The sequence below is a fragment of the Carettochelys insculpta genome, chromosome 9 (genome assembly GCF_033958435.1).
Source record: "Carettochelys insculpta isolate YL-2023 chromosome 9, ASM3395843v1, whole genome shotgun sequence".
NCBI lineage: Eukaryota > Metazoa > Chordata > Testudines > Carettochelyidae > Carettochelys > Carettochelys insculpta.
In genome coordinates this window covers 46,098,030-46,121,198 of record NC_134145.1, presented here as the reverse complement: position 1 = coordinate 46,121,198, position 23,169 = coordinate 46,098,030, and the positions used below count along the sequence as shown (strand labels likewise).

The following is a 23,169-nucleotide window of genomic DNA, read 5'->3' as shown; positions in this document are numbered from 1 at the left end:
AAACCAGTTTTACTTTTTTTTTTTGTTTCAGTGTATATAAAATGGATGACATATATACAGTAGAGCATCTTGGGTTAAAAGCTATTTTATTAGTAGTATTAATCATTTATATTGATTTCAGATCTAAATAAAAAGCTGCATGATATATGGTGCAATTTTGCAGTACAACAGTGATCTGAGAGTGACACAGACAGGAAATACGTAAAATCAGGCAAAACTATACTGTAAACTTACATTTTACAAATTATGAGGCACCACCAGTGTGGACAGATGAAGTGTTATTGCAGCAGTGTTGTTGTCATTTTGGTCACCCACTTTGTCTGAATTTGCTTTTTGTCATTACTCTGGACAGGTCATTGCAAATGCATACATAAAACAGAAACGGCCTACCCCTATAATTGCCATAGCTGACCAACTCCGTTTGCTCAGAGCAAGAGAAACATTCTTTAATTTTAAGTGAAATGAAACATTATAACATATCTAATAATTTTAATGCACTTAAAACTGAGACAAACTATTTCATGCACGCTGAATACTGCAGAGCATGTTGTAGAAGAAATGAAATAGGCACCCACTAAAAAGCTGTCAGTATCAAATAATCACTACTGCTGTTGACTTGCCACTATTTAAATAACAGGGTAATAACTATCAATAGGAAAAACCTCACAGAATTTTGTCATATAAAAATTGTGTGTGGCTCTGTGCTTCGGGCCTAGTGTTCCTCCTTAGCATACGGACAATCCAATAAAGGAGAAGGTGATTTGGATTACCAGGTAAACAGTGTGCCTTCTGCTGACACATGCCAAATCAACAGGATTTAAACCGTTTCTCTATAGTTTGGGTGTATTTCAGGTTTGATGTCATATACCATGTTCAAAAGTTGTTTCATCACGTTTTCCATGTGTTTGTGGAAGTTACTGGTGATGTCTCTGATTTTTTCTGTTGTTTGCTCTTCTATTCTAGTGGAGAGGTTACCTTGAGATCCCATTATCTACAAAGGCAAAACAAAAGAAACCCTCTGAGCAAAATAAAAGTTACATCACATCCATGTTTATTGTAGCTGAGGCAACCTCTAAGAATGTCTTTCTTCCCCCAAACATAAACGTCATGCAAACCTTTCACAATGTTCTTAAACAGTTAGGATTAAACTGGTTTAAACTACATACATAACAAGAAATAGGATTAATGGAAACTGACACCCACATGGCCCCAAACTATGCTAATATAGTTATGGCTGACTTGGAACAACAGTTCCTCAGCACTCATCCCCTATTGCTTCTCCTTTACTTACAATACATTGATGACATCTTTATATTTGGACCCATGGTAAAGAAACTCTAGAAGAATTTCACAATCTGCTCCCCACCATCAATTTATGCCTTGACCACTCCACACAAGAGAGACATTTCCTGGACGCTACAGTACAAATCACTGATGGCCTGATCAATACGCTCTCTGCCAGAAACCCACTGACTGCTATACTTACCTCTACACTTCTAGCTTCCATTCTGCACACATGAGACGATCCATCGTTTACAGTCAAGCCCTGAGATACAATCTCATCTGCTCTGATCCTACTGACAGAGACCAAAAACTACAAGATCTCTACCAGTATCAGAGAGGTAGCTGTGTTATTCTGTATTTTCTCTGATCCATCAGACAGAGACAAACATCTACAAGACCTTTACCAAGCTTTCCTCAAACTACAATACCCGCCTAAGGAAGTGAGGAAACAGACTGACAGGGCCAGAAGGGTACCCAGAAGCCACCTGCTACAAGACAGGCCCAACAAGAAAAACAAAAGAACACCACTGGCCATCACATACAGCCCCTACCTAAGGCCTCTCCAGCGCATCATCCGTGATCTGAAACCCATCCTGGACAATGATCCTTCACTCTCACGGACAGTGGGAGGCAGGCGTGTCCTCGCCTACAGACAGCCTGCCAACCTTAAACAAATCCTCACCAGCCACTACAAATCGCAAACCAGTGACTCTAGGCCTGGAACCAGCCCCTGCAACAGTCCTCGCTGCCAACTCTGCTCACATATCTACAACAGTGACATCATCACAGGACCTCACTCACTAAACTAAAAGAACAGGTAGATACATTGGACGGTAGGGATAGAGTTCAGAGTGACCTAGATAAACTGGAGAATTGGGCCAAAAGTAATTTGATGATGTTTAACAAGGACAAATACAGAATCCTGCACTTGAGATGGAAGAATCCCAAGCATTGTTACAGGCTGAGGATCAACTAGCTAAGTAGCAGTGCAGCAGAAAAGGATCTGGGAATTACAGTGGATGAGAGGCTGGATATGAATCAATAATGTTCCTTTGTGGCCAAGAAGACTAATGGCATGTTGGGGTACATTAGGAGAAGCATTTCCAGCAGATCTAGAGAAGCTATTATTCCCCTCTATTCAATACTGGTCAAGCCACATCTAGAGTATTGTGTCCAGTTCTGGACCTCCCAGTACAGAAAGGATGTGGATGTGCTGGAGAGGGTCCAGCAGAGGGCAATGGAAATGATCAGGGGTCTGGAGCACATGGCCTATGATGAGAGGCTGAGGGATTTGGGCTTATTTAGTTTGCAGAAGAGGAGAGTGAGGGGCGATTTGATTGCAGACTTCAACTTCCTGAAGGAGAGCTCTACAGAGGATAGAGAGAGGCTGTTTTCAGTAGTGATGGATGGCAGAACAAGGAGCAATGGTCTGAAGTTACTGAGGGAGAGTTGTAGGTTGCATATTAGGAAAAACTATTTTACCAGGAGAGTGGTGAAGCACTGAAATGCATTACGTAGAGAGCTGGTGGAATCTCCATCCTTACAGATTTTAAGTCCTGGCTGAGATGATTTAGTTAGGGTTGATCCTGCTTTAGTCAGGGTGCTGAACTAGATGACTTCCTGAGGTCCCTTCCAGCCTTAGGATTCTATGATTCTATGATAACTGGTCATCTAGCTAACTAAAATGATGCTGGATTATGGATGAGAGAGTTTTGGATTAGAGGTTCAGTCTGTATAACCCTCAATAGGCCTCATTTGAGGCCTTTTAATGTTACATTTTCTCATCTGACCAAATACTAGACAGTTTCTGGCACAGTGGATATCAGGACATTACTTAGAATTTAATCGACCTGTCTTTCTAGACTAGCTGAACAGTTCACCAAAGTTATGTTATATACAGATGCACACATTCCAAATCTGTGACTTTATCCCCCCACTCGCTCTGCTCCAACGTTTTGTGAGCATGTCCTTTATAGAAAAATCCAAAAGAGTTTAATCAAAAATAATATTTGCTGCTGTAGGATGGCCCAAGAAACCTGGGAAAAGAAATGAATAGAGAATGATAGCCTATTAGATCTCTACAGAATCCAGTTGCTGTCATCAGTAGTAAATTCTATATGGCTTTTCTATATGAGTTCTAAGTTTTTTTTTTTTGGGCTGTTGCTGCAGATAATTCTAAAAAATGTTCAATATATGGTAGCTACTCATAGTTAATAAGAACACCCAGTGAGTATGATAAAGGAGCAATGTGCAGGGTGGCTTTGTGGTTCCAAGTAACACCCCATATCATTGTTTCAGTTTCGTGTTTCTCTTGATTAGTGGCTACTTGTTGATGCAAATTGTGGTTGTGTGGTGGGGTGCAATGGTCACAGATACATGGGATGATATAAGTGAGCAGCTGTTCTCCAAAATGGGACCTACTTTTGGATTTTAATATACGCAGTCTACACACACATCCCCTTATCATGTCATTGAAAAGTTTATTTTCTGTATGTTTAGATGAGGGATAATATAGAGATGTCAAGAGCAACAAGAAGTCTTGTGGCACCTTATAGAGGAACAGATATTTTGGAGCATAAGCTTTCATGGGCAAAGACCCGCTTCATCAGATGCATGAGTGGGGGGGGGGTGGTTTCAGAGGGGTATTTAAAGAGTGGGGTCCCAGCAAGAGGGAGAGCCAGAGCTGACAATGTCTATCCAGCAAGGTGGAAATGGCTCAGTCTCATACTGAAATTTGGACACGAGTAGTAACAGGAGGTTATAAGCAAATAGTTAATATCGCAGTGAGTGTAAATACATATGAAAGCCTAATGAAATGCCACTCTATTTAGGAGCATTTTGTACAAACAGTGTAACATCTAGTTTGTCTGGTAGAAAATTTTAATTTGTAATTGCCTATACAAGCCACTGAAACATTTTAGAAACTACCTTTTGAATTTGATTATGCACAGATCAGTTCTAATGTTAGAGAAGACAATACACAATTTCATGTTGGGCTTCAATCAAGTGCTCAATAAATGGAAATTCTGTGATGCTGGCAGCAGAAACCAGGAGAAATGAATTGTACTGGTGGCAACCGGATGAGTTTTCTAATGTAGGTGATATGCCACCAATATTCCGTTACTGGAGCTCCTTTTGGAAAAACACAAACAAATTGAATTTGGCACATGTCAGAGATGTATTGAACCCAGGAAAGAAAACAAAGTCTGAATCTGATCAGGCAACATCATGTTCATGCTCTTCCATAGCCACCAGAGCAAACATGCCCTGCAGTGTTGCGCATGAGAGAAATACACAAGAAAAACATCACAAAATTTTGCAAATTAGAAATATTTGAGAAAGCATCCATCCTAAGGGAGGCAACATGTCAAAGAGAAGATGATGACACATTGCAGAGAATGTGTGTGTGAAAACTTGATTGTGAAGGATGCACTGTATCACTCAACATGCCTTTCTTCCTATTTAAATAAAATAAAACTTGAAGCAAAACCACCTAGTTACACTGTATTTCATCAGCTGACTGAAGAGACAGTGATCTTATTAAAAGAAGTATCTACTCCCATACAAGTTGCTACAAAGATTTAAATCTCTACTTCTCATGCATGCGGAAACTTCAGACCATTCCAATAGCAAATTATTGGTGAGATTAGCAAAAGCATTGCAGTTTTGCAAATTCATCCCGTGCACAGCGTGGACCAGACAACTCTGCCATGATTTTGTGCACTGCAGTGACATTAGCTGAGGGTATCCAGGCTGCTAGTAATATGAAGCAGGACCTTAAGTCATCCAAATATTTTGTAGTTGCTTTTCTGGTGAGTGAGTGTGGTGAGCAACACTCATATTAACAAGTGGCTTTGCCTAATGCTATTTCAGTCCTTCTGTTTGAAACAGCCAAAATGAAAGCAAGAGCGTAGTATCCAAAGCCAGCTGACTGAAGTCTACAGAGGTTAGCTACTTTTGTACTCCAATTAGTGCAGGGGTTTGTCCTTTGATCGTTAGTTAAAGAGGCATATAACTCGCCCACCAATGAGCCTGTGTCTACACAGCAAGATACATTCGAATTTAAGGTGGTTAGCTTGATATTACTACATACCTGTCCTCACTGGAAATACCATTAACTTGATTTAGTTGGTGGAGCACTAATATTGAGAATACAATATCACAGTTACCTGATGGGTATAGTTTCAAGTTCAAATTCAGAAGCTCAATTAAAAGCCAGTGTGGAAGTGCCACATCTTAAAATTGAATTTATTAGCCTCCACAAGTGTCCCATATGTATCACATAAAGCTATTCGTTGCACCCAAGCTGCGGGGACCAAGCAAGCTGACAGCACTGCTGCACCTGGCTCCCAGCTCCCCGCTAGTAGTGGGAGCTGGGAAATTGACCAGGGTAGTTGTGCTGTCAGTTTCCTGGGTCCCCCAAGCTGTGGGGACATGGAAAACTGACCACACTGCTGCACCTGGCTCCCAGTTCGCCGCTACAGTAAAAACTCAATTTTATGGACCCCGATTTAGCAGACTTCAGCAACAATGGACATCCCCCATTGTTCCTGAAGTCCGCTAAATAGGGATCAGTAAAATCTTAAAAGTCCCTCCCCTCCTGCTCTGACCCAAAAATTAAGGGACTTACCTGCTGCAGCTGAAGGAGTCTCTGCTGCAGCCACTTCCTCTGCCAGAGCTGCCACATGCATTGTGGCCCCTGCAGCCGCGCTCAGCAAGGCAGATCCAGCCACGTGGGACCAGGCAGCTCCAGCCATGCAGGGCCAGACCCTCCACGGGCAGGCAGCTTCAGCTGTTCATGGCCAGGCCCCCCGTGGCTAGGCTCTTCTACTGTGTGGGGCCAGGCTCCCTGTGGCCAGGCAGCTCCTGCCACAGAAGGTGCAGGTGGCTCTGGCCATGTGAGGCCAAGACCGCCTTACCCAAGCAGCTCCAGTTGCATGGGGCCAGGCAGCTCCAGCTGTGCAAGGCCAGGACGGCAAGGCAACTCCTGCTGTGTGGGGCCAGGCACCCCACGGCTAGGTGCCTCCTGCTGCAGGAGGTGCAGGTGGCTCTGGTGTCTTTGGTTGTTTTCAGGAGGTTGGATTTTGGGGGGAAGATGGGGTGGGACTGGAGCTGGGGGCACCTGCGGGGAAGGAGAGCAAATCCTTGCATTTAATGGACTATCAGGAAGAAGGGACAGCCCTTCCCCGCATTAGTCCATTAAATGGAGGATTTACTATACAAGTGCAAGCTGGGAAACTGACCAGGGCTGCTGAGCTATCGGATTCCCAGGTCCCCAAAGCTGCGGGACCGGGAAACTGACAGCGCTGCTCCATCTGGCTCCTGGCTCAGAATGCAAGGCTGAGAGAAATGCGGGATAGGTTCCCACAATGCACTGCTGCAACAGTCGATGTTTGGCAATTTCAGCGTGGAAGCAATATGTCAAATTTGTTGGGAGCCTGTAGGTGGTAAGGGTACTCAAAATCAAATTAAAAAAAGGCATTATAAAATTGATTTAAATAAGTTTGAATTTATCTGGTAGTGTAGATGTAGCCTGAGTATCATACCTCAGAAGTGAGTCAGAGAAATTGCCCCTCAGTTGCACATATTTTAGCATTTTTAGTATTTAACCTTTCCAAAATAATCACACAACCGTATATAAGCCTTGCTACACTTGCCTTTGGATCTCACAATTTAATTGACATACAGTAAACTCTTTCATACCTGGCATTCTATTATCCAGAACGCTCAAATAACCACTATTTTAACCACAAGTAAATTTTAGTTACATTTTCCATAAATGCAATATAGTGAAAGTAAATACAAATAACTTCAGCAAATACAGTATATTTTTAGGGTGTACAATACTACTGTTGGTAAATAAAGTACACTGCATACATTTTTGTTTCTTAATATCTAATCTGATCGGGGAAATATCGGTGAACAGCGGGAAAGAAAAGTCATCGAGTCTGCCCAGATAATCGGCGTTTCGGAAGCAGTGTGAGCAGTATTTGAAAAACTAGGACATATCCAGAATCAGCTTGCCATAAGAAAGAACTTCAGAACATAAACTTTTGTTACCTATCAATGAACACTGTCAGAGATTTCTCCTGCTATCTTAAAGACTACTACTTCATGATGTCTTGACAATACCAAGTAAAGTCAATATTTTTTATGCTCAGTTGATTCCATTTGGACTGGTTTCAAACGCAAGCTTCAAACAAACTAAAAAAGCTACATAGCAATTACATATGCACAGACTGTGGGTGCCAAGATAGTCAACAGGGCCAGAATGTGCCCAACAGTGCTGAAATGAAAGGACAGTAACATGCCATTCACACCAAGTATCAGCAGCTCTATGCTGTGTTTGGCAAATGAAATGCAGTCTCTCAAATAAACTTGCTACCTATATGACTTGTACCCCTGTGCTGTTTTGCATTCTGGGGAGATGGGGGATTGCTAGACCTTCATGTTGATTTTGATATGTTGCAGAGTGTGTTGAAAAGCAACTGCTTGCTGGTAAGGAATTCAGCTGCATTCTATGTGGCTTTTTGAATTTGAGGTCCTGAGAGCTCTAGACAAGCTTATTGAATTTTGTTTTTTTCCCTTTAGATTGCTATTGTGATGCTTGTGACTTCAGTCCAACTTTGGCCTCCAAAGATGACAAGGTGAGTGAACGAAAAGCCTCCTTTAGAAGTCTTTCCTTTTAAATTCATTTTCGAAGTGGCATTTAATAAGCAATTGCTCAATAGTATAGATTTAAGTCTTTGCTAGTTTGAGGGAAATAAAGGAAACAAACACAAAAATGCTGGGGAAAGTTATGCTATCTAATTTTGTATGGAGCTATTTACTAGCATTATCTCTGTTTTAACTTTGGGCATACTCTGGAAAGATCTTGCCCCTTCTACATAAATAGCCTTCTGATCTGCCTTGGAGAGACCCTTCTACAGACTCAGGGCAGCTATACATTATCTCCAAACCAACACCGTGGAAAATGTTCAGGAAACATGCCCTCCAAAACAGGTGTCTGTCTTCCTGTTAATTCCCACCATAGGTAAAAATACAGTGATTTAAGTTAGTTAATGATTGAACTGGATTTTTTTCATGTTCTTGTTTTCCTTCACTGAGTTCCAAGCCCTTCATATTATTGAACTTCATTCAATACTATATTTAAGCCATGGTCTGTTTGACTTTGAAGATTTTACACCACTGACAGACCAATAACTTCCATATAGTGTGGCTTCTACTTTTATAACTGGTATTAATGAGATCATCATCAGCCTTATATCTCCATATGGCTCAATATCTGGATGGCGGTCGTCTTCAAGCGGAATGCTGCAAGGCTTGGTTCTGGGGCCAGTGTTGTTCAATGTCTTTATTAATGACCTGGGCGAGGGACTGGATTGCACCCTCAGCAAGCTTGCAGATGACCCAAAGCTAGGGGAAAAGGTAGATATGTTGGAGGGTAGAGATGGGATCCAGCATGACCTGGATAAATTGGAAGATTGGGTCAAAAATAATCGGATACAGTTCAACATAGAGAAGTGTAGAGTCCTGCACTTGGGAAGGAAGAATCCCAAGCATTATTATAGGCTGGGGACCAATTGGCTAAGCAGCAGTACAACAGAAAGGGACCTAGGGGCTATGGTGGATGAAAGGCTGGATGAAAGACTATGAGTAAACAGTGTGCCCTTGTAGCCAAAAAGGTTAACGGTGCAGGAGGGTGCATTAGGAGGAGCATTTCAAGCAGATCTAGAGAAGTGGTTGTTCCTCTCTATTCGGCACTGGTGAGGTCATATCTGGAATATAGTGTCCAGTTTTGGGCCCCCAGTATAAAAAGGATGTGGATGTGCTGGAGCAGGTTCAGTGGCGGGCAACAAAAATGATTAAGGGGTTGGCACACCTGACCTATGAGGAGAGTCTGAGGGAATTGGGCTTGTTTAGATTACAGAAGAGAAGACTGAGGGGTGATTTAATAGCAGCCTTCAACTTCTTGAAGGGGAGCTCCAAAGAGGATGGAGAGAAACTGCTCTCAGTGATGGCAGGTGGCAGAACAAGGGGCAGTGGTCTGAAGTTAAAGAGGGAGAGGTGTAGGTTGAGCACTAGAAAAAGCTACTTCACCAGGAGGGTGGTGAAGCACTGGAATGCATTGCCTACAGAGGTGGTGAATTCTCCATCCCTAGAGGTTGTTAAGTCCTGGCTCGACAAGGTCCTTGCTGGGATGACTTAGTTGGGGTTGACCCTGCGTGAAGCAGGGGGCTGCACTAGATGACCTCCTGAGGTCCCTTCCAGCCCTATGATTCCATAGTTAGGTTCCATACAGTAATGATGTTCTGCAACCCATTCGTTCAAGCTTAAAATATACACTTTCTTAGGCTTAATTGATTAATATTTATAAAGATCATTGAGCTCTGTATGTGAAAGGGCTATCGTATCTGAGGGAGGAAGCTGATTTACTCTGTTATTTTTGGTTGGTAAATTTTGAATCAACATCTGTACTCAAATTTTGCATACTGTGAAAATGGATCTTAGCAGTTATCACTTTTATTCAACACTAATAGTTGTTATTGTTCAATACCGTGTGATATTTTAGTTGATGTTTGAGTGAGCACAGGGTTTAGTCCAACATACTTCTAACGAACCACAGTCCAGATGCTAAATACAATGGTAACTTGAAACATGGTTATAATGGTTGTGGAATTATCAATGTTTTTATAGGGATACATGAAGAGGCCCAAGAGCTAGGCAGGGACCACTGTTCTAGCATTGACCTCCTTACTGTCCTCCAGGCTTGGGTTAATAATGTCATTCAACTGGGACACACAAATGTCCAATATAGTGGGATCAGGAACAGCAAAGGAGGTCTGTACTGATAATTTACAACATACTGGCAAGGAAAGAGCTGTACATGCTCTTGTCTTGTGTAAACTGCTTCAATCAGCAATCTACAATGTTAGTTCAGGCTGTCTATACTACAAGATAAATTCAATTTTATTAAAATTGATTTTGTAATGCTAGGTTTTATAAGTTTGAATTTCAGTATCCTCACCCCCCCACCACAAATTTCCAACAAAGTCAAATTATTGCTGCCACACTAAATCGTCAATTGTCGACTGTTGCAGCAATGCATTGTGGGAACTTATCTCACAATTCCCTCAGCCCCGCAGCATTCTGTTTTTTTTTACTGGTCCAGTATGGGAAAAAATGCCCTGCAAGAGGTTGTGGGTATGTGATGTCATCTTCCCATATTGCATTTTCCTCATTCTCCTCCTGCGGAAAGCAAATGGCCATTTTTTCAGGAGACTTCCCCCTGGGAACAACCAGCCCCTGAAATCTTAAGTTCATAGGTTTCCTGTTACCTTACTTCCTATGCACCTGGAGAGCATTGGAGATCCAACCAGCTAGAATGAACAATTGTGGGGCTTTGTGGGATACATGTGGGACTCCTCTGGAGGCCAAAAAAACTGGTTTAAAAAGAAGCTATTTCCAGACTACCATTAATCCAAATGTTTACATTTGAACTTTCTGTTAATCCCACTGAGGTTGTCAGAGTAAGATTCTCAGCCAGAGCACCACACACATTCAAAATAATGGTATTTAATGTGTGAACAGTTGCAATTTGAAATCACGCTAAGTGCCTTAGATTTGATTTTATGCTGTAGTGTAGATGTAGTTTCAGTGTGCTAAGCGTGGGCGTAATGAAAACCTTGTGCTCAAAGTGATGCACAGAGAAATCTCTTTCTCCTCTGCTGCTTCAGACATCAGACCACAGAGCGTAAAGCCAGAAAAATCTGAAAAATATTTACCTTTTCATTGTCAGTAAAAATCTGAAAGCGTATGCAGGACAAGCGTGCCTACTTTATTGTGGCATTATTTCTTGGAGCTGACACTGTATTACAGGCATTGTTTGTATTTTTATGTTTTTGGAAGTTGTGTTTTAAATTGTGGCTGAAGTGACAAGCTGATAAATTTGATTTCCTTTCCCTCTGCCCTGCAGCCTTTGTAGCTTTACATGGAATCAGACAAAGCGGAAGCTCAATAAAGAGAATTGTTTGTGATGCTCCTTCATTAAAACAGCAAAGAAAATTGCAGCATAAGGGAATATCTAAAATGTACTGAAATTCGGAAACTCAGGTGTAAAAATGACAGCCAGCTAACTGTTTTACTGTGTTAGGCTGCTTCTACGCTCGCCCCCTCCCGTCAGAGGTGGCATGGTAATGAGACGATTCAAGGCAAGCTAATAAAGTGCTAATGTTCATATTCAGAGTCTCATTAACATAATGACAGCCACATAAATTTCAACGTGCAGTGTTTGAACTGCAGATTGACAGTGAAGATGGGAGCAGCTTTGAAATAAGCTCCCCACTTCGACATTCCATCACTCCCACAGACCTAGTTCAGAGTAAGGGAAGGTGGAAGTGGAGCACTTATTTCAAAGCTGCCCTCATCTTCACTGTCAATCTGCAATTCCAAGTCCGCACTTCGAAATTCACGTAGCCACCATTATGCTAATGAGACACTGAACATGCATGTTAGCGCCTCATTAGCTAGCTCCAAATTGCCTCATTATCATGGCACCTCTAGCGGGATGGGCGAGTGTAGAAGCAGCCAAAGTGTCATGAAAAAAATCAATTTTGAAGAGATGTTGCTGTGTGTTTATAGACTAGAAAATAAGATTAAATGATCAGACGTAGATAAATAATGGATTTTTCAGTTCACTGACCATTTTAAAAAGTTTAAAAATTGTTTCAGTAGAATACAAAATGAACATTTTTCAAACTTATGGTGAATCAAAAAAACTGAAAGAAAGACTTTTTTGAATTTTTATATATAAACAAATTAAGGAAATTTTGCATAGAAAAGTCATTTCAAATTAAAAATTTTCCACACAGCATTCCATGTTTTTGATGATTTAAATGCAAACTTGTAAAAATTGTAACATTGCAGAATCTGCATTTTTTCCATTGTAAAACAAAAAATTGCCTGTAAATTTTTTGACACTGTAAATTAATAAACAAAATAGCTTTTAAAAGGGTGTAATCCAAAACCTTCTGAAATAAGCAGAAAGATCGCCAGTGATGTCAGTAACCTTGAGTCTCTGCAGCTCAATTCTTTGTATGTTAGGCTTTATCTCATCTAGAAGGTTTTGTAAACAAAATGCCTGTTTTGTGAATAAATCCCAGAGAGCGTCCAGATTACCAAGCACAGTACATTGACGGAATGCAGAGCAGACTTTCCAGGGAGTCTTGTGTCAACAGAAAAGGCCTCCAGGGCGTTGTGTAGGTGCCCCAGGGGACACCCTGTCTACAGCTATCAGATCTATGGTCCCTGCCTCCAGCCCCTTAAAGCCGCAGGGAGCCCAGGAAGCCCTGTGGCAGGAAGCTGTGAGTGGGTGAAGAGCACAGCAATACACATCTGTGTCCCACGCACTTGCAGCCACCTGAGCAGCCAGCGTGCCCTATGGCTGAGCAGCAGGCAGCCTGTGACATCTCTGGGCCCTCAAGGGATCAGTCTGAGGGGTCCCAGGAATCACTCCAGAACAGCAAGAGACAGGCCCCCCTTTTGGACTGGGGCTGAAGTCAGGCCCTGTTGGACCTGTGGTGGGGGAAGGAACCCTCCAAGACCCCAAAGCAAAGTGTTGCAATGCCCCCATCTACACCAGATGGACACTGCCCCTCTCACCTCCTGTCCCAAGCCCCCCCGCACTGTTCTTAGTTCAGAGATTTTTGCTGTTTGCTTTGTTGAAAATAGTTTGTTATTACACAATTTCTTTTTGACACATTTTTCAACACATTTTTCTTTGGTTAAATAAAACAGTTACTTGTTCAGACCTCACAGCTGGCCTCCACCTCCCACCCCAGGAAGAAGCCTCCCTCTTCCTCTCCACAGTGTAGTGCAGGGGCACAACATGCCACCACAACTTGGGGCACATTGTGCTCCTCCACATATGGGCAAGGAGGGGGAGGAGCTGAGCAGGCTGCCTAAGCGTGCCTTGAGGTGGCCGAAGGTGCACTCAGCCTGCATCCTGGCCTGGTTCAGGTAGGAGTTAAACAGTTCCTGACTGGGGTCCAGCTTGCCAATGAAAGACAGGGCATGAGGGCGTAGGCCACATCTCCCATGACGCAGAATGGCATCTGTATGTCCCTAACTGCCAGCTCACGTTGGGGGATGAATGTGCCCATCTCCATCCTCTGGCATAGGCCAGAGCTGCAGAACGCATGGGGGTCATGTGCCTGGCCTGACCACCCAATGTAAATGTCTGTGAACGATCCACGGTGGTCGACCATGTCCTGCAGCACCACTGAAAAGCATCCCTTGTGCTTGATATATTTGGCTGTGCTATGCTCCAGGGCATGGATCAGATTGTGGGTCCCATTCGATGACCCTGATGCAGTTTGGGAAACCCAGGGCGGTGAATCCAGCCAGAACTGCATCCACATCTCCCATACAGGTGACCCTCCACAGAAGGATGGTGTTGATGGCCATCACAATCCACATGGGGAGCGGACCAAACACATGTCGTGACTGAGGGAAGGAGTCCCTGGCCCTGGGCGGAGTCCCCATCCCTCTTCTGTTTCCTCCCAAGCTCTCTGGAAGCCTCCCCATGAGGCTGCCCCCGCCGTGCAGCAAGGCTGTGGAAGGGTGGGATGGCGTGGTCCCATGGGGTCACAGATTCCTCCCAACCCTGCCACTCCCATCCCCAACCCCGTGTCCCAAGGGTTCCTCTTGAGCGGGACTGTCATCCCCAACACCATGCAGGAACTGCAGCCAGAGAGTGCCTTACCTCCATGAGGAGGGCCCCAATGTTGGACTTGTCCTTGCTGAATTGTTTGTCCACTGAACAGTAGCTGTCAGGGGTGACTGCAACCCACTTTTCCAGGGGATGGCAGGCTCAGATGGGTGTTCTGTCTCTGGAGGGTGGGGGCGAGCCAGGCACAGGTGTCCTTTCACATGCAGAAGTTCTGGAGCCACTGTCGGTCATCTCACTTCCCCATAAGGAGCTGGTCCCACCAGTCAGAACTGGTGGGGCGCCTCTAGATCTGCCCATGTATCTCGGGTAAGGGGGCAGAAGGTGCAGCTGTGACCATCTTGCAGCCATGGTGAGGTCCTTGAAGGTGGTCTCAGGCTCGCCCTCCATGAGCAAGAGGAGGAGGGCTGTCAGGAGGTGCAGTAGGTGCTGAAGCTCCTCTTTGTGGGGCCAGCGCAAGCCTGGGGGCTGCTTTGGCACCATTGCTCCCTGGAATGAGTTGTCTCCCCCCAGAAAGAATCAAAGCCCTGCTCTGGCTGTGCTATCCCTCAAGGAGGTCAGCACATCAGCAGCATAGGCAGGGAATGGGTGGCTGGATAGGTCCCTTTAAGGGAGCATTTCACTAGGGCTCCTGGAAGGCAATAGTGACCCGTGAGCCTGTCTGCTATGGTTCTGGGCAGCCATTTTGCTGGCAGCATGGCCAGGCACTCCGGCCACTCTCTTTCGACAGAGCGGATCGCTCTTTGAATCAGCTTTGCTGTCTGGACATGATCTGTTGACAGAAGTTTTGTCGCAAAATATCTTCTGACAAAAATATCTTTCAACAAATAACTCTAATCTAGACATAGCCTTAATTAGCAACCAAAACTTGTACTTTACTTCTGCTGCGGCACCAATGTTAACAGCACAAAATCCATCTGGCCTAAAAGTGGAGGTTTTGTTTTTTTTTTTAATATGTGTATTATATATATTTTCTGAGAGATGGACCTGAATGTAACCCAGCATCTCAACTGCCTTCAATTTTAGCATGGTTTAAATCTGAAGCCCCAGATCCAAAAGTCCCGGAAGCCTGTGAAAAGAGCCAAACTTTGCACTGCTGAGCCCCAACACTAATATTGTCAGAGAATAAGAGGCCTTAGTCATTAGTAATTGTTGGCTAGCTGATAATATACTGTACACAGAGTAGCTACAGTAAAGACCTAATACAATGCTTGTAGAATAATCCCCACCTCTTCTTTATTCCATGGACATTGAAATCGACCCCACAGTGAAATCTATATGTACGATATGTAAGCTTCTTACTTACATTGGACTGTTTGTGCCGAAATTCTGTCTCCCTCTGTAACCTATAGTGGTCTATCTCAGCTGTGGCTTCATCCTTTGCTTGCTTCAGTCTCTTTCCCTTTCCTGGGCAGACAGGAAATACAGGATTATTTGAAATTAGCATTGCGCCTGAAGAGATGGTTGTCACCACACAGTATGTATTCTACATCATACATATAATTTTTGCTGTGTCTGTTTGTCTGTCTGTCTGAGCAAGATTTTACCATGTCCCCCTCTCCCCCTCCGTACTGTGCCAACCCCAACCTCTCCCGCAGCGGTCAGCATGGAGCCTGGCCCAGTCCCCACCATAGGAGCCCCCCCGCACACTGTGCCAGTCCCTTCCCCGGTCAGCACAGGGCTTGATCCCGCCCCCTCGGCAGAGCCTCCCACCACCGTGTCAGCCCCTCCCTAACCCAATATGGGGCCTGGCCCAGCCTCCCAACAAAGCACCCCCCTGCACCATGCCAGCCCTTTCCCCAGCCAGCGCGGGGCCTGGCCCAGCCCCAGCAATGGAGCTGCTCCCTCCCCTCCACCATGTACCACGCCAGCCCCACCCCTCCCCCAGCCAGAGTGGGGCCCAGCCCTTACACTTTGGACATGTATTACAACAAATTTCTGCCTAGAACTTTCTTCTAGCCCAACATCCACTTGCAAGCACAGCTTCAACCAGGCCTCTAGTAACAGTATATTCCATGTATTCCATGTCCTGAATCCCCAGTAAACGACTTGGGAGTTTTGATTGTGTGTGGACTACAGGTAATATTTCAGGAGTGCCTGAATAGTTTAGGGAACACAAGTTCCCTTGAAAGTCAGCAGAACTTGTGCTCCTAAGTCACTAAAGCACCTTATTCAGCCTATGACAGCAGGCCCTTCTTATCCACAGGTATATAACAATCGTAACAAATGTGCAGGTTTGACAACAATATAACATATGGCATTTTCAAATGAGTTATCACACCATGAATGACAATTTCTGATTATTGTTTAATGTTTAAATAAAATGTTTTCTTTGTTTAATTGGCAACAGGAGCAACCAGAGAACAGGTTTGAGTTGTCAGTGATTGGAAGACATTGTTCTGTAAGATTTATAGTATTGATTTGTTGCCAGGAACCCTTCAGTCCACACCAACTGGATTCCATTTAATGCTGGCAGATTTCCAAGGCACTTTCAAGACACTGCTCATCCACTAGCAAAGGAAATTGCAACATTTAAATTTTTGCCCACCACCCCCTTTCTTCTTAACATTGGTAAAATGCACAGGTGGGTGATTAAGACACAGAGAACATCAAAACAGCTTTTGTGTATGAATGCATGAAACATGAAAGTGATGGCAAAATCACAATTTTATTCTTAATTTATTATTATAAGTAACCCTGAGATTGTAGCAAAGACGAAGGCACTGATTCTGAAATGCACTTATGCGCATGCTTAACTTTGTACACTGTGAACAATCACTTGAACTTCAGTGAGCACTCAGTGTTTAAAATCTTTGCAGGGTTGGACATGATGTATGTAACTCCTAGGTCTGGCAGTATGTTACATGGAGGAGGAGAGAGAAAAAACATAGTAGCAACTTGTCGCTTATGGAATCAGAACATAAAACAAGCAGTGAACTTGTGATTGTTGGATTTTGATGTTTATTTGCTTAATAGGATCTTACTGATCCTACTGATTTTTGCCAACACTTAAAACCAGCACTTTTCAGCTGAAGGTAAGCTCTAAAGCTGATCAGCCATGGGGAAAACTGAATTTGTCACTTTTGTTTTCATATTAGTTCTTGTCGTGTTTGGAAAACTCTGTGGCTACGGTTACACTAGCGAGTTTTGCCGACAAAACTGGTGGAATGGCCACACACAAAATGGCCTCATTCTGATGTCAGTTGCACCAGAGCAACTCCACCGACATCAGTGTTTAAAACTGGTGTAAGTGAGAACACAATCAGGGCCTACCTACACCTCAGGAAATGATTTAGTTCAGACCACAGCAACAGACTTGGGGCAATAGTTCATTTCTTCCATTTCACAGCATGTGAAAGCTATAGTGGATTGGTTTCAGTTTTTCTGTACATAAGACGCCATATCAGATGTGGCAGAGTAATGTAACTCTCTTAGGCACAGCTCAAACGTGACCTGAAGTCTGTGTGGAAGTGTTTTTATTGGGTCTATAACTAGGGTGACCACATTGCCCTATGGCAAATACAGGACACCAGCCTCCTGGGAAGGGGGAGGGCTGCTGTCCCATGTCAGGGCTCCACGACAATCGGCATTGCTGCCCCACAGGGAGGCACCAGGGATGAGGGCTCCACAGCCTCCCAATGTGGGGAGCACTAGAGATGTGCGGGGGGGAGTCTACAGGGCAGGCTGGTGAATGCTGCAGAAACCCTGTGGCAGGGGTCCCTGGCAGTGCGGGCTGCCTCCCTAGGAAATGGGGCAGTTGGCCTAAGGATGAACTTCCCTGCAGCAGGAGCTGCCCCCCCACAAGGCATTGGGTGCTGAGGAACAGGGCAGTCACCCCATGGAGGAGGTCATTGGATGTGGCACCTGCATCCCTTTGGTGTGTAATGGCAGGGAATGAGGCAGCTGCCCCATGGCAGAGCTCACCAGCAACGTGTGTGCGCGTGTGGAGGAGGGGCTGCTACCATGAGGTTCTGGGGAATGGGGCAGCTGCCCTGCAGCGGGGCTCCCCAGAGCAGAGAGTGCTGTTCTGGGACACCAGATGCTGGGGAACAGGAACCCTGCAAAATATGGGACTGTTTGCCCATTTTCTTAAAGAAGCAGGGATGCCTGTGAGAGGGCTTAAATAAGGGATTGTCCTGGTATAACAGGTTGGATGGCCACCCTCTCTGTAACTCAAGAAAAGGATAGCTAAAAATGACTGATCCGGGGGTGAATTCTCTGATCAGGAGGTAGACTCATCCCAGATTATTACCAGCATTGCAGTGAATAGATTTAGAAGCAGAGAAGCATCAAACACAGTACATTCCATTTAAAGCTTCCTATTGATTTACAGGCTATTTGACTCACTCAGTGTGTTTATTGTGGGATTCAGGGAGAGACAGGTGTAATTATATAAAGCCTTTACATAGGAGGAGCAATACACTGTGTAGAACCTGGTGGATTTATAGAACATCAGCCCTTCTTGTGGAATGCTTTTCTGTTTACTTAAGGACACTTGTCACAGTCCATCTGTCACTAGAGATTGCTAGAAGCTTGTAGAAAAGGACAGGGAATGGGCAACTTTTAAGCACATTCTTTTCCACAGATTGTACTTTTTGAATCAGACCGTGCTATGTCAGCTTCTGTTACCGCTCCAGATATCCAGAAGCAGTAAGCGTAGGTTGACTGACTCATTTGTGTAAGTGCTTGAGACTGGCCTGAGCCAGCATATTTAAGCTAGGTTTGGGTCTTTATTTTGAAGCTCAATTCTCCTAAATGTGAAGGAATTCTGTTGTGGGTTTCCAATTAAACCTTTCATAGAACTACCCCCCGAGTTGGCCTGCTGGGGCCTGGTCAGTGGATGGGGCCCAAGGTGGCACACCGACAGCTGGACACTGCTTCTGGTAGATGCTATATTCAACTGGAGTGCAGGGCTCTGAAGGCGCAGGACCCAAGGCCTATTGTTAGTCTTCCTCTCTACTATTTAGTTGGAAAGTATTGTTAAATAGCATGAGGGAAAAATGTACTTTTAGTGCAGTTGTTCTTTAATAAACATGTACCGTCTTTGATCAGTAAAGTATTGGCAGGATTTTTAGCACTGCTGTAGATTTGTGAGGCCATGCATACAAATGAAATCGTGGTAAAGCATTCACTACTGAAAATGTCCCGTGGTACTTTAGTCAAAAAACATTTGGATCTCACTTTCCGTTAACCTAAAGCTGCCTCTCTCAAAGGTGCTTTGAAATTTCAAATATATAATTGAGGATTCTCTGCTTTAAGTTTGTACATCTGAATGATGTGATGGTAATTTGCAAAGCACTAAATGGCATTCTTAAAAAAAAGCGAGAGCATTTTAGTTATCCTTCATGACCACATTAAATTGTCTGTTATCTAGACATTTGGAATACTCATTTTGAGGAGGATATGCTACACTTTATAAAAATTAAATATAGGTTAGTGGATCAATATATGCAGTTTTTACATTACATGAAACATATACAACATAATAACTAAGAAAAGGCCAAATATATCCCTTAAAATGTTTCTATTCATGTTTCTTTTCTGTCTTGTTTGCTAAATGAAGCTTTGGAGAACTGACATCCTTGCTCTGAGAATGATGTTTATTTTTGAGATTAGGTAGTTATTACTGAAAATAAGAGGAGGCCATGGTGGCAGAATTTTAAAGGGAGATTTGGGTTCAAAGGTTGTTCCTACAATGCATGAAATGAGTTGGTAGTCTCATTTTTGGCTTCAGGGAACATATGCTTATTCCCACTGCAAAATTTACTGGAGTAATTGCATAAGTGTTTTCCAGTGTAGGTCATATTTACAGTTTAACGCAGAAAGAGCTGAATTAGAACAGACAGGACAAGTTCACTGTTTCACTTTGCAACTAAGATTTACTGATTGCCAACCTGTGAACAGGAATTTCTGATACTAACTGGTACAAATTGGCTTAGAGCTGGTGTTTTCTGCAGTGAAACAGAATATGCTTGATTTGCTTTACAAATTACAGGTTACCAGTTAACTAACATTTATAACAGATATATTATTATTGTAAAATGACTGTTTCAGAAATATTTCACATTTTTGCTTCTATTCTATTCTATTTATTTCCAGCCTCAAGTCAAATTCTGCTATAATTTGCATAGGTCTAACATCCAGAGTGATTCTTCTGAAGTTGTTGAAGTTATTCTGGATTTAGCCTAGTATATCTGGACTGTGGTAAATTACTTCTGTGAAACAGAGATTCAAACAATCAATAAAACTGACAGACCTGGATCATCAGCAGGAGGGAATGAACTGCATCTTTAGGGCCTAAAGCCAAGGGCTCTACCCCATGAACTAAAAGCTAGCTGGCTCTCAGCAAGGCTGTAGATCAGAGACTTCTCTCCCTTGCAAGTGGTCGCAGCCTTTGGGGTTACATATGGTTCACAGAAGAATTTTGAAAATTCCATGAATAGACCACTGATATCATACCAGTAAAAGGCCTAGTGTAGAGGCAGGTTTATTGGCAAAAAATCAGATTAGTAGTATACATTATTTTGTTTAGGGACCTGTTATAAGGTGTATTGCTAAACACATTTTTGCTGGTAGGAATTGCATCTATAGTAAGAAGGTTTTTTTGGTGTTGCCATAGTAATAGAGCAACCTTTTTTACTGTAGATTATACCTATACTACTATCCCTATTGCTGTAAGGGAAGGAGAATACACTATACCTATATAAAGCACCAGTTCTACCTACATAATTATGTGCATGCTAGGGGCTGTGCCAGTATAATTGTTCCTGTAAAAAAAACATCCCACTAACCAAAACGGCCATGCCAGTACACAATGTCTGTGAACCAGAGCCTAGAAATCCCAAATAGGAATCCTGCTAAGACCTGACCTTCCTTGTATTTAAGCCATTGAGAGTTTTGTCATTTACACTAATGGACACAGTTTGCAGCACTTCGCATAGAGAAAAAACTGGTCCCAGCTCTTTAGATTGTGCATGAATCTAGTCCTTCAGATTTGTTCGTTTTAGAGAAAGGTCTGACCTTTTGCCCTGCTCATTACTAAGAGTAAAATAGTTCACGACAGGTTCTTGTTTCTTCTTCACCAAGAATTCTTGGAGAGGAGGCAGACATAATTTGCCTAAAAATAACACAGATAAAGCAAGTATTTGATCAATCTACATGTTGTGTAACTCTGACAAAACACTCAGTCACTGGTTTTCAGTATTTTCAGGCTCTGTTTCTCATACCAGTGCCACAGCCTTGTAAGAAGCACTTAGCATTCTGATGTCAGTTTTGTGGTTCCAAGGGGTTAGGAAGGCATTCTAAGTTAAAAAGGCTCTGCAGCTATCCCATGTGATATGGCAGAGGTTGCAGTGATGATACTAGGAATGTATGTGTTCATGTACAGCAGAGTAAAATGCACTTGCCATTTTAGTCTCTGATTAAGTATGGGCATAGTTTAGGTGCATGCATATAATTACATGTATCAATCATCTGGGTTCTGATTAGGAATATATTCCTTTTGAGTGTTTTTTTTTTTTAACATTCCCCCACATCAAAAGTAACAAGCTATGAGCTTTAAGTCACTGTAACTAAAAGTATGACTCTATCCCTTACTCAGGCAAAATTTACATTACTGCATTTAAGACTATTTAATGAGGTTGACAGGTGCAATAACCTTCCTGCTCCTCAGTTGTTCTGGGACATAGTACTTTGCATTTGGCCTAAAGCAGCAACATTTAAAAATAAATATTGTGGATTTTATATAATGAGTATTTAGTGGGAAAATACCAAAAAAAATAATAATCCAGTACAGATACTTACTCTTTTTGGCTTCTTCTAGTTTGTCTTTGGCACGTTTTTCTGCCTGTAGAAGCTGCTGAATTCCCTGAGACTGACTGGCCATACTGATTTTTGGGCCCTGTGTGCCTTTGTTTTAATGAGGAATGCAAGGGAATTATATATCATCACCTTCCCCTTCATCGTGCATTTTGTTGGGTCAACATTCAGTACAAGACCCACCCAATTTGCACCGATACAGCCTGCACTAGCCAGATTATTGTTGAAGAAAAACAAAGGGTGGAATCTGGGACTGACTAGTTTTAAAGAAAGATTTTTTCCTTCTCCAGATCACACGATGCCAACAATGACTTGGTTAAAGCACTGTGAAAGCAAGAGAATGACACGCCAAACTTACAGCGTTAGGGCATTTATTTAAAAATAAACCTTCAGCTGAAACAGAGTTTAGTTATTGAGATCAAGAAAAAAAATTGCCGCGGTTTAGTGTTAACAGTTTCCATGGGTACAAAAGCAGAATAACAGGGCCAACAAAGTGGACTTGGGTCAATAAATAGAATTGTGCTTGTGCCTGTCTTAACGTTTGCTTTCCCTGGAAATCTGAGTTTTATTTTAAAAATGAATTTCAAAGTTCAAAGCACAAGAACTTGCTAAAATTACAGTTTAAAGAAGCATGTGTAATCCACCGTACATCAACAGTGAGCTAGCTACAGCTGGCACTGTGGAAATTTAGCCCTGTAGCTTGAGCCAGAGGCTTATATTCATAATTTTGATGGTGTTGGGTTTGATTCCAGTTAACAAGCAAAACGAAAGCCAGAACCATGAGTGTCAGTCATGCACATGCACTGATCAGCTTAGATCATACACCATTGTTTCTGTTCCCCATTTAACCAATCACAAACAAGCAACAGAGCTCAAGCACAGAAAAGTATTTGAAAAGATATTTGAGTAACGAATCCTTCCATGCTCCCTCGAGTCATCTGTGTAAGGGCTATGGATCATTTGTCATTGTTATTCATTTAGTTTATTGAGCTGAATTAATGTGTCTCGGTCTTTCTGTTGTTGGTGGTTGCTCCAAGGCCCTTTCTTCTCTGGAGCTCACCAGGGGAGCTGCTCTGTACTGCTTGCATGCTGCAAGGCTGTTATCTGGCCCTTGCGAGAACCAGCCTATTGTTGCTATGAAGCATTCTTTTCCATGCAGCTGCATGCTTGAAGGAGAATGGAAAAAGAGAAAGCTCTTGGCCCATTTCTCTCTTCAATTGGGCTACAAATGGCAGGAGCCTCGGGGAGAGGGAAGAGGAGGTTGTTTCCTATTGTCACTTCAATAGTGCAGAGTGCATCTGGACACTGAATCTTAACCAGGGGAAATATATATTGCAGCT

At 43.1% G+C, this 23,169-nt stretch overlaps 1 protein-coding gene across 1 annotated transcript; it reads right to left on the bottom strand.

The window, feature by feature from the left end:
- Positions 1 to 69: 69 nt before the first annotated feature.
- On the bottom strand, positions 70 to 21,918 carry ATP6V1G3 (ATPase H+ transporting V1 subunit G3). Its single transcript, XM_075002687.1, has 3 exons — positions 21,815 to 21,918; positions 15,318 to 15,418; positions 70 to 991 (listed from the first exon to the last, which is right to left on the bottom strand). The coding sequence occupies exons 1-3, from the start codon at positions 21,894 to 21,896 to the stop codon at positions 818 to 820; spliced, it is 357 nt and encodes a 118-aa protein (XP_074858788.1). The 5' UTR covers positions 21,897 to 21,918; the 3' UTR covers positions 70 to 817.
- Between the last annotated feature and the right edge of the window lie 1,251 nt (positions 21,919 to 23,169).

Bases quoted from the DNA above. Each gene is read 5' to 3' on its own strand.
- ATP6V1G3 (XM_075002687.1), bottom strand. From the start codon at position 21,896: ATGGCCAGTCAGTCTCAGGGAATTCAGCAGCTTCTACAGGCAGAAAAA. The intron at 15,419-21,814 runs GTAAGTATCTGT...CTGTCTGCCCAG, and splicing joins ACTAGAAGAAGCCAAAAAGA to GAAAGGGAAAGAGACTGAAG. The intron at 992-15,317 runs GTAAGTAAGAAG...TTGCCTTTGTAG, and splicing joins TTCGGCACAAACAGTCCAAT to ATAATGGGATCTCAAGGTAA.